Source organism: Odontesthes bonariensis, chromosome 3 (assembly GCF_027942865.1).
Source record: "Odontesthes bonariensis isolate fOdoBon6 chromosome 3, fOdoBon6.hap1, whole genome shotgun sequence".
Lineage (NCBI taxonomy): Eukaryota > Metazoa > Chordata > Actinopteri > Atheriniformes > Atherinopsidae > Odontesthes > Odontesthes bonariensis.
In genome coordinates, this window is record NC_134508.1 from 5,639,233 (window position 1) to 5,651,688 (window position 12,456).

Below are 12,456 nucleotides of genomic sequence, written 5' to 3' on the forward strand. Positions count from 1 at the left end.
CTGAATTCCCCGTAAAGCTCTTCTCATGTCTAATTTTTCTGTTTCTGTCATCTGACAACACAACAATATTAAAATAGTGACTGGAATGTCCCTAACGTCCGATAAAAATGAACCAGTAGGTACTGACTTCACATGCTGGATGAGCAGAGCGAATGGAAGAGAAAGTACCTGTGGTTTGTCCAACATGGAAGCATGGCAGCATGAAAAGCAACCAGCTAACGGAAAACAAACTCTTTTTTTCTGAGAAAAATCTTCCCTGTATCAGTTCAGTATTGAATATAATACATATTAGGAAACAGCAGAGGAATAAGAATTATTATGAACATAATTCGTGTCCATGAAGCCAGTGAGATAATAATGTTTCAATGGAATACGGTCATTAAGAAATAAGCTGACAGTGATCATTCTGTAACTAGGCAATGATCAGAATTGTCATGGTGCCCAGGGGCAGACACGGACGAGAGCCAAAAGTTAAATGGTTTTATTTTTCAAATATAAACAAATGGAGCAGCAAGGCTGGAACACTGAAAAAACTATACTGAACACAAAACTAAGAAAATAACAAAACCAGACTGAATACTTGCGGGAACAGGACTGATGAAGAAAACCATGGACCAGGGGCATGGGATGGGAAATACAGACGAGTAACACAAGGAATACAGACGTATAAGACGAGGATACGGCGAGGAGTGGTAGAAAGACTATAAACTATACTGTACTATACTATACTATACTATACTATACTATACTATACTATATACTGGGGAGGTGATTACTGAACCAGGAACTGGTGGTTAATTACAAACAGGTTGCAGGTGAGAGTGAAGGGCTGATGGCAGGAGACAAAGGCTGTGTTTGAAACCGCATACTTCTCCTACTAACTTTTTGAGTTAGTAAGCGAGTTTGAGTAAGCGAGAAGTTCCCGAATGCATTCTAGATTCTCTGAAATGTTGGGTATGCATCATGAGGTTACTACTCATACTCCAAATACCCAAGATGCAACGTAACGTGACGTCGCCGATAGTCATTTCCTGTCAAAACGGCAGTTTCAAGCTAGCTACAACGAGGGTAGGTTCACTTCCTGTTTCCAAAACAAAAGCACCAATTGTATCCTAATGGCTTTCCCTATGATAAAAGGCAACGGGTATTTTATTTTGTGAAAATAACCAGAAGTGCGTTGCTCACTACGGCTAGCTTTAGTAGCGCCGAATTTGTGGGAACAAAATTGTAAATAGCCGGTATTTTGTCAGGTTTTCAACACGTTGGGGATCTAAACGACTACTTTCTCACCTGAAAATGTTTCAAATGTTGCTAAAGTTTACAGAGTTTAGAGCTTAAGAGAAATCAGCTTCAGGCCGGCTGATTTCGGCTCGGGCAGGAGCAAAATGCATTGTGGGTAAACGCTCTGCATACTGTCTGATCGATCGGTATGCAGTATGGAAGTATGCCGTATGGAAGTATGCCGTATGTAGTATGTAGTATGCGGTTTCGAACAGAGCCAAACAGAGGAGAGAGAGAGAGATGGCAAAACACAGCGGGCGAGGGAGAGCACACCAACTTAGAAAATTAATCTAACACAAAGAATACACAAGGAGTAATAAAATATAACTGAATACTGAGAAAGACAGAACTAGGATGAAACAAGGATTGATCTAATACCAAAAACACAAAGAGCACTGAATAAAAATACCAATAACTAAGTCACAAAACATAACTAAAAACCCAGATCCTGATAAGAATAGTCTGAATTAGCAAATCATGGTGAAATCTGATGTCTTTGTGTCAGAAATCTAAAACTTTTGTGAAACTTTTTGTTCACTGTACATATTCATGTGCTCTGTGACAATTCTGATGTTTTCAGTTTAATCTCAAAGAGCAGAAAATCGTAAGAATAAAGAAAACCCTTCAAAGAGTGTCACTGTTTGTGTACAGGGGGTCCATAAAGACTCTTTACCATTTAAAAAATATATTACCAAGGCAACAGATGAGATTTGTTCTATATACTCAGTAGTTATCAAAGTTTTTTAATCACATTGCATTTGTGTATTTCAGGTATTTCTGTTAAATGAACCCCTAAGAAAAGGCACAATGTGTGTAATGGTTTATTGAAATAAAATCAAATATGCCGACTCAGCGAAACTACAGAACTAAGTATGGAAAAGATCCACCATCACGTCCGTCAATTCGTGCATGGCACAAGAACTTTATGGAGACAGGGACAGTGTAGGATAAAGGGACGAGTGGACGACCGAGAACAAGGGATGACCCAATACCCAGGCCACCTCGTTCACCAGATATCACTCCCCTGGACTTCTTTCAATGGGGTTATGTTGAAGATATGGTGTATCGAACAAAGATACAGGACATCACTGTTCTAAAGCAAAAGATCACAGATGCCATTGCCACCATTGATGAAGCTACACTGGAAAAAATGCCCCTCCAAAAATAAGTAAGAAAAACAACAAATACGAGACGTTTTTGCTTGAAATAAGCAAAAAAATCTGCCAATGGAACTAGTGAAAATCGGCTTGTCAAGATTTCTTGAAATAAGATGTGATATTTAGGACTTTTGAGATAAAAGTGATCTGGAAATTAGCTTAAAAAGCTCTTAAAATGTCAAAAAAGCTTTGTTTCATATGATGATGAACAATTTGTTTTCAAGACTATTTCATTTAACAAGATATTCCAGATGTATTGTCTTCAAACCAGTCCCTATATCTGGCTGAAATAGTACTTGTTAGGCAGTTGTGTCTGATATTAAGTGTAATGAGATATTTTGACTAGAAATTAGACAAATATACTTGGTAAGATTTTTTCCAGTGTATGCTACATCAAACATGGCAAGAAATCGAGAACCGTCCTGATGTGCTTCATGCAACCAATGGTGCCCTTATAGAGCTGTATTAAATTAGTTAAAGAAACTTCAATATCTACTCCTCATTTTGTAACAAAACAACCACATATTTGTCTGTTCATTTACTTTGGTATTACATTTTTTAAACTGTAAAGAGACTTTATGGACACCCTGTATATTTTGCATGTGTCACTCTGAATAAATCTAAAATTGCTGTTCTGGCTCTGTTAGACGCCACATTTATACTTATTTTGCCAAATCACATGAGAGATTTAACAGCCTTTGTAACTATACTGGTTTAAATCACCAGCCACAGATCTGCCCACTGATGTTCTACAGGCTTTAATCTGGGCCTTGGCTCAAGATGAATTGAAGTTTGCTGTTCAAAGAAGCCTCAAATCCAGGCTGATGGAGCTTGAGAGGATCTGCTGTGAAGAAAGGGATGAACCACTGTTTACATGCAGGTGTGCAAAGACTGAACAGACCCCTCCAAGAAGATTTGAAGCCCTAACTGTTGCCAAAGTGGAATCCACCACCAGGAGAATAAAGTGGCTCTTTGCTTGTTTTGCAACTCTCCAACAAGTTTCAGGAAATTCAGCAGAGCAGTTGCAAAATTCAAACAGCAACCATCACAAACAGTCCTGTAAGCACACCCTCTTTTCCATGTTTTATGTATCAGAACTTAGAAACAACTCATTATCAGGCCTTAAGATGAAGTACGTACAACCTCAGCTGAACAAAAACACAACATATTACTGTCATCAATACAGAAGCAGTAAGAAAAACTACGTCCACCCTCACTGCATCCATAAGAATTAAGAGGGGAAGTAGCGGTCAGTCAGATGTTTAACGCACAGCACCTTGTTTGGTGAAAACCAAACACGGAATATCATCACTATTATTATTAATATAAATTATTCACAAGTGGAAAATATCTAAGAAAATCTTTCCAGGAGTGGATGTTCCAGTAAGTTTGCCACAAGGTCAGACTGTGCAGTGTTTAGAGAAACTGTAAAAAAAACACAACCAAGAGCTACATCTCAGACTCTACAGGCCTCAGTTAGCATGTTAAACGTTAAAGTTCATGACAGTGCAAATAGAAAAAGACTGAACAAGTATGACTTGTTTGGAAGGGTTTCAGAGCAGAGCAAAGACCTCACACCAGCTGTCAAGCACGGTGGTGGAGGGCTGATGATCTGGGCTGGTTCTGCAGCCACAGGACCTGGGCACCTTGTAGTCATTGAATCCACCATGAACTCCTCTGGATACCAAAGTATTCAGGAGTCAGATGTGAGGCCATCTGTCTGACAGCTAAAGCTGGGCTGAAACTGGCTCATCAACAGGACAATGATCCCAAACACAGCTGTTGGAGCTATTCATTCCTTATCTTTCTTTACTTTGAATTTTGTTTAAATTTATTCTTGGGTTACTTTATATTTTGGGGGTTATTTACAGAGTTTATTTGTAGATTAATAATTGTTTGTTTTTTGTTTCTTTGTTTTAAGTTAGGCAGAAGAACTGTGGGTCCATTCCCTATAAATATAGGGAATGGTATTGGACCAGCATGGATTGGGGTGGAGCTATATTTTTTTTACCAGAGTAGGAGAAGCAGCAGAGAACAAAGGAATGTTGTATCTGTATCATTTGCTTGCCAACTGAAAAATAAACCTTCAAAACGCAGTTTTCAGGTATTGGACATTGGACTTCTTTTCTTTGCCTGTGTACGAAACCCAACCCCAGTCCAGTAGTGGCACGTTTCAAAGGATGTTTGATTTGACAAACAATTGCCACTACAACAGCAGCAGATCTACAACAGAATGTCTGAAAAAGAAAAGAATCAAGGTGTTGCAATGGTCCAGTCCAAGTGCAGACCTCAGCCTGACTGAAATGCTGTGGTGGGACCTTCAGAGAGCTGTGCATAACGAAATTCTGCAAACCTCAATGAACTGAAGCAACATTGTAAAGAAGAGTGGGCCAAAGTTCCCCAGCAGCGATGTGAGAGACTGATATCATCATACAGAGAATGATTACTTCAAGTGATTGTTTTATTGTTATATATTTCAGTATATTTTTTACGTGACTGAATCTTACCTCTGCTCTTGACATGGTGGATTGCTTAAAATAGTTTCCCATCACAGATGCTGCTTTAATTTGTTGTTAATAATAATGTATATCTGACATAATCCATCAAAAAGGGAAATTTTAATTTCACGAGTGGACTATGATGCTATTAAGTACATGAAATTTGATATGATTAAGGGAGCTCCTCAACAAGATACTAAGCAGCAATTGTGGACATTTTTTCCTTATTCTACTGTACCCGAGGAGGTGTTTCTATGAAGGAAGTAACAGTTTATTAATCCTCGGCTGCTATTTGGCAAATGTTAACAGTAAGTATGTCATTATCCATACCTTTCACAGTAATAGTTACACCCATCAGTGCTTCCCGCAGAGCGCTCCTTTTCCTCCACTTCCCCTCTTCTGTGTTGTACATCTCCACCACCTTAAGAGGGCTCTGGTCCTCACCCACTCCTCCCACTGCCAGGATTTGCTTTCCAAGCACTCCAACGGCAGCCCCGGCACGAGGGGTCGGCATCTGGGGCAAGGTTATCCACCGATCCCCCTGCAAAGAGGAAGTAGAAGAACAATAAGCTGTCAAATCGCACGGCAATGTTTTATGATCTAACTCAAACGTGTTTAAATTCTATGAACAAGTGCAGGTCATACCCTGCAGTTCTGCTGAGGCAAACAGTGCACGGAGGGGGAGTTGTTGGGATTCAGCAGGTTTCATTAGTTACATACCTCAGGGGAATAGAGCTCCAAGGCTGGGCAAGGTCTTCCTGCAGCATCGCAGCCCCCCAGCATGTACATCTGCCCCCCCACCTCAGCGAGAGTGTGGTAAACACGGCCGCTGGGAAGGCGTGCCAGGCTCTGCCAGTGAAACTCGTTGGCACTCGGCACTGCCATGGCCTCAGCAGCTTCGGTTAGACTCACCAAGTATTTGGGGGGGGGGACAGGGGGGCTTTAAGGTGAATTAAAAGGGGCTGAGAAGATGGAGGTGTGGAGGGCTGGGAGTGTAGGGTCAGGGCCCCAGTGTGAGGAGGTGGCTCTGCGTTTGAAAGGTGAAGTCGAGGTAAGCAGTGGGAGTGTCAGATCAGTCAAAGGCCAGGAGGAAGTCCTGTCTTCTGTAGATGGTTTGCCACCTCACGCTGGGTCCTGGGAAAGATAAAAGCACGAGGTAAGACTGGATTTAATTCTGCAACATATATTTTAGCACAATGTGAGGCTGCGATTCAGTTCAAGTGGGCAATGTGTGCGTTTTCAGCTGCGTTATGTTCATACTCCGAGAGAAGTCAAAGATTAGGGCGTACTTGAACTCTAGTTTCAGGTGCTTGTGCATTAATCAAGTGCTCCCATTTTATGGTACTTTCTACTTCCAGTTCAGCACATTGCAAGGACAAGAGCTGTACTTTTCACTGCCTTTTGGAGAAGCAAACTGATTGAGTTAAGCAGAAGAATGGAAGGAACACAGGAAGAAAAAAGGCTGGGGTATGCCAAATAACACAAGATCTGGAGTGAAAGTCAGTAACAATAGAGGAATGAATACTCCCAAGAGACCTCAACTTTATTGAAGCAGTGTGGGATCATCTTGACAGGCAGCCAACATCCAAAGAAGAGCTTTGGGATGTCCTTCAAGAAACCCGGAGAACTATTCCTGAAGACTATTTAAAGAAATGACAAGAAAGCTTGTCTGAGAGGGTTTGGGCTGCGTTGGAGAATAAAGGAGCTCAGAGCAAACACTGACTTTCAAGTTTGTTACAATTGTAAAGATTCCATTTTTGTCTTGCACTGCATTTCCATTTATCTTTGTACATGTTTCAATAACAGCTACAGCTATTTACCACTTTCATGGCAATATATAAAGTAATGAAGGGGTTGCTCAGTACTGTGGAGCCTGAGCTGGTCTGTATTTTCTACTCATCTTCTGCAAACAATTCAACAAGAAAAAACTCAAAAACGCGAGAATTTGCCTTTTTATTGCTTTTGTTTTGCCTTTGTATTGAACATGTCCAAACTACTTCAAACTTCAAAAGTGATCCTAAAATGAGTGGTGAATGATTTCAATCTATTCTTTCCCCAAGGAAAAAGTGCACATGAATTCTTTGTTCTTTTTTCCTCCGCTGCTCAGTAGACGGTCACTGAACTACACATGCATGACGAGCTATGGGGATGAGCTGTAGATACACCAGAGAACACCTTGTGTGTCTCACCCAGTGATGTTGGTTTCAGTCTCCCTTTTAACATGGAATTCAGTGTCTGTACCTCCACTCGCCTGAGACAGATCCTGATCCTTCCACAGCTGAAATGAACAGCATTTAATTCAGCTGGGATGGACTCAGGAGGCTGATGTGGGTTTTCTGTCAGTTAAGAAAATCCTTCAGTTTCATGCTTTGTTCACGATCCAACTAGGAATTATATTTGAGAACCTCATTTCAATGCGTTTTCACTTAGTTCTTAATTATGCAAACAATATGTTTTTAACGGCTTGTGAGACCAGTTGGTATTTCTTATCATGTTCACGCTCTAGTTTTCTCTAAACTTGAAATCGATTTTGTGGAGCCTCTGAAAGTATAAGCAGACGCTAGCTTTTACCTTTACACTTGCTTTTCTTCTTTTTTTTTTATTGACATTTACTTGACAGCTAACAGCAGAATGGTTAGAAAAATTAGATTAGAGTGAGAGGGATGACTTGCACAAAAAGAGGTCACTAAATGCAATCATGCACACGTCATATGTTTCCTCATATGCGACATGTCCCCAATGACCCCAATTAACCGCGTCACATGACAACAGCATGCTGAGGAATACAAATGAGAATCTAAACACCAAAGTTTATTTCACTGAACAGATGCTCCCTTCAAGTTCTGCAAATTAAAAGCTCATTTCAAAGTAAATATCTGTATATGTATCATATCTGTTCATGGTGTTTTGTGAATAAATTTACTTCCCTCATTAGTTTGCTTGTTTTGTTGCCTCCTAAAATCTAAATTCACAACTGAATGCCTAACCTTTAACCCTCACCAGAAACCTAACCCTGACTCTAAAACCAAGTCTTTACTATAAAAAAAATATAAATAAATCCCCTTTCTGTCCCCATGTTTACTAGTCCTCATTAGTTTGTGTGCAGGCAGATTTTTGTCCCCGTCATGTAGGAAAACAATTACATTTACGCACATCTAGCTACTGGAATGTATGTTTTTTTTCCCCTCAAGATGCGACCACTTCAGCTCCTACAAGCTTGATGGCTTTTGATGGTGTAGAGCAGTGATACTCACTATTTTCTTTTCACAAGAGCCACATTGGCAGAGCAAAATCAAGGGAAGAGCCACTTTTACGACAACATACTAAAGTCCCCTTTTGCAAATATGCATTTCTACATATAAAACATCCCACAAAAAAAGGAACAACACAGCCAATACATTTTCAATTCAGACCACATTTACCTTAATACTGGGATGAGCGGAAGCTGGCCTGCATGTCCTTGACTTTCTTCATGTTGTATTTGTAGTTTGTTGTTGTAATCATAGTGAGACATTCAAGATGAGCATGGTTTTTGTGCCCTTTTTTTTAATTAAAAACTGATCCATTGTGCCTACATCTCGCGGTACACACGGTGTTTGCCTTCTCATCCCCTCTCTGGCGTCTTCATGCTGATTTTCGTTTGGTTTTTGCCCTTTTTTAATTAAAAACGATCCATTGTGCTGGCTAGGAGCTAGCCTGCACTGCAGTCAAGTGTGAGGTGGTTTAAGCGGGCTGCGTTGCCAGGTTTAACAGAGCCCCCTTTAGGAAACACCATTAAGCCTTAATTAATACTTAATAAAAATACTTAATACTACAAAAACGCAAAATTAATAAGAATACCTAATACTGTGCAGTTTTCGCTGTATGTTATTTGAAAAAAATTATTGTTATAGTTACCATATTGTTATAAGCTACTATGCGAGTGCGAGCCGCCAATTAAAGCTTGAGGAGCCGGGCAATGAGTGTCTCTGGTGTAGATAAATCTTTAAGTCAAACCACAGATTCTCTGTTGGATTAATGTCTCAGCTGTGACTGGGCCATTCCGGGACATTCAAAGTACTTTGGTATTACTGAAACAGCACACTCCTAGCCCCAGTTCTTTTTAAGTGCCGATATTTGGCACCAACCATCATTCATTCAATTCTGACAAATTTTTCCTTGGTTCTCCGGATAAAAAAAGCATATCCACAGCATGATGCTGCCACTACCATTCTGCAGAGAAGGGTTAGTGTTGCATGGTGCTCGTGGGAAGTGATGGGATAGAGCTATATGCAACAATTTCCTTGTTGACCAAAAATCTCATTTTAGTCTCACTAATTGAAGAGTGTAGGGCTTCAAGTGGTCCTATTGACAGACAGTCCAAACAGTTTGTTCTTATAATTACTGTTGTGATAATTACCCTTCATTGCACTCCCTGCTGCAATGCTTTTATTTTATGTAAAGCACTTTGAATTGTTTGTACATGAAATGTGCTATACAAATAAATTTGATTTGATTTGATTTGATTTCTTGCCTGGTAGGCCTACATGAGTTTTAGTGGTTTGCCCTTTCTTGTGGTGCTATGTTATTTGAATTTTCCAGTAAGAATTTCAAGGTCTTATTCGAGTTTTAGATATTTCATAACCCAACCTGAATCTGTATTTATCCAGGACTTGTGCCTAGCCTGTTGGTCTTCATTGTGGCCTTTGTTTCGTGATGGTACAAGCTGAATTTCATCCTCCAGTGCATGTGAGCACACTAACTCCCGACAAAAGAAATGTCAGCAAAGGGAACTTACTATTACAAAATGCCTGTCCTTAAAACATCCTAAAATGTCACCAACATAGGCAATTTAGCCAGTGTTAACATCTATTGTAAATTGTGCATCTACGCTAGCAAACAAATATTAGATTAGCTTCTTGGCTAGTTTTAATGTCAGCAAAAGCTAGCTTCCCTAAAAATATTAAAGCGTTTGTTAAGTTTTGAACATTATTTAATGGTGACTTAACATCTTAAATCACTTACATAAAAATATTAATTACATATGTAAACTTTTAAGGAAGTTTTGTGAATAAATTTACTTCCCTCATTAGTTTGCCTGTTTTGTAGCCTCCTAAAATCTACATGATTTTTTTTATGTTGTTGTTGTTGTTGTTCAACACAGCATATCAACACCTCACCCTCACTTTAAACATCACAACTTAATGCCTAACCTTTAACCCTCACCATAAACCTAACCCTGACTCTAAAACCAAGTCTTTACCATAAAAAATCCCCTTTCTGTCCTCATGTTTACATCTATGCTAGCAAACAAACATTAGATTAGCTTCTTGGCTAGTTTTAATGTCAGCAAAAGCTAGCTTCCCTAAAAATATAAAGCGTTTGTTTAGTTTTGAGCATTGTTCAATGGTGACTTAACATCTTAAATCACTTACATAATAATATTAATTACTATGACAATACATATGGAAACTTTTAAGGAAGTTTTGTGAATAAATTTACTTCCCTCATTAGTTTGCCTGTTTTGTAGCTTCTTACAATCTACATGATTTTTTTTTTGTTGTTGTTGTTGTTCAACACAGCATCTCAACACCTCACCTTCACTTTAAACATCACAACTGAATGCCTCTGTTTTTTTTGTGGAAGCCAAGTGAGCGATGGTGATGGTGCTTAATATTTTATGCAGTCCACTTCATCATGAACTACTGGCAGATTCTGTGGTCTTTTACAACAAGTGTGGATATACTGATATCATGTGATACTTAGGTTTCACACACGTGGACCTAACTGAACTAATCATGATGAGATTTCAGAAGATAACTGAAAGTATCAGATTATAATTTAGGGCCTCAAAGCAAAGTAGTAAATACTTACACAAGCACAAGTTGTTGTTAGCTGTTTTATCTATCTATATATATTGCACAGTATTTTTATTAGGACTTTTTCAAGTCGTGTAGGACATACAAGAGAAATAAGGATAATAGAAAAAATAAATAAATAATAGTAACAAAAAATAAGTATGCCAATATAAAAAATTAAAGAAATAAATTTAAAGAAAAATAATTAAAAAAAATAAAAATAAAGATAAAATTAGCAAAACAACAGCACAAACTGAACAAGGGCGTACACTTCAAGCAATGACAAACGTATTGCATCCCTAGTACTCTATGTACATGGACCAATTGTTAAAGAAGAGGTGAGCAGCCTATTATGGGTCTTATTAATGATCATTGTACTTAGCTAGGTGATCTAAAAAAGGCTGCCAAGTCTGGTAAAACTTCTTGGGGTTGTTTATCATGCTGTATCTTATTCTCTCCGTGTGCAACACAGAGGTAAGGTCTGTCAGCCATGTCTTGAAGATGGGTATGATTTCTGATTTCCAGTGCATCAAAATCAGTCTCTTTTGCTATTATTGTTCCATACATAATGGTGTTCTGGACAAAGAGGGTTTGAGTAGATAAAGACCGAGAATAACCAAACAGTGCCACCTCTGGCTCTGGCTTTGTTTTATATTATTTTTATATTCTTTTAATATTTGTTTCTGTCAGGGTTTGTGTTTTTGTTTTGCTTTAGTTTTGGTAAATGTGCTTTCTTTTCATGCTCTGACGCCTTGACTTCCTGCTGGGCGTGGTGGTGGCTGCTGCTGTGCTGATTGCTAATTCTACTCACCTGTGGTGGAGAGAACCCTCTCGGTTTCTTTAATCTCCAGTCTTCTACCTCCTCGTTGCCAAATCGCTAGTTAGCGATTTCTTGGTGCCTTTAAAGCAGGGGTGTCAAACTGATCCATGAAGGGCCGGTGTGTCTGCACTAAAGGTTTTGCCAGTTCAGTTGATTGAATGAAACAAGCCAGCTGTGCTGCTGCAGGGTTGGAACAGATACCTTTAGCCACACCGGCCCTTCAAGGATCAGTTTGACACCCCTGCTTTAAAGTTTACGAGAACTTGTCTTTGTTTTTATTCTGCCTCTCTTTGGAAAGTCCTCCTGCGACTGGAGCTATAGGCCAGTCTACCCGCTACACCGAGCCACACAGAGTTTCCTGCTTCAGCTGGAGCTGCCACTGTGTCTGCCACCGCTGTCATGACACTCCCAGAACCCACCAGAGAAGTTCAGCCAGTGTTATAGTGCCACCACGGATCTGTCCTCGCCTTCCTCATTTTTGAACGGACTCAAGTTAAGGACACCAGTCGTTGTGAATAAACCACTTATCTTTACCTGCTCGCCTCAGCTCGTTTCTGGGTCCGGTCTGAACTAACATAAAATTCCAAAACATATTAATTTAAATGTAAATGTAAATGTATTTTATTTATACAGCCCTTTACAGACAATCCTTACGATGTACCAAAGTGCTTCACAACAGGTAATAAATAAAGGGAAGAATAAGTAAAAACAAATAAAAACAATAAAAGAACAGTGAAAGCAATAAAATACAACAAAATCGAATAAGATAAAAGTGTGATCATACCACTGGGTATTAAAAGCAATCCTAAATAAGTAGGTATTTAGCCTAGATTTGAAGACAAATGACAGGTTGTGGTATAATA

General features: G+C 39.3%; 1 protein-coding gene across 2 annotated transcripts in view; it reads right to left on the reverse strand.

Moving 5' to 3' along the window:
* klhdc8a (kelch domain containing 8A) overlaps positions 1-12,456 on the reverse strand; it is a 68,335-nt gene that overhangs the window by 26,191 nt on the left and 29,688 nt on the right. For both annotated transcript variants that reach the window (XM_075461990.1, XM_075461989.1), the window contains 2 exons: positions 5,657-6,070; positions 5,267-5,477 (listed from right to left, as the gene is read on the reverse strand). In XM_075461990.1, the coding sequence (XP_075318105.1) occupies positions 5,267-5,477; positions 5,657-5,821 (376 nt within the window). In that variant the 5' untranslated portion in view covers positions 5,822-6,070. The remainder of the gene's footprint in view (positions 1-5,266; positions 5,478-5,656; positions 6,071-12,456) is intronic.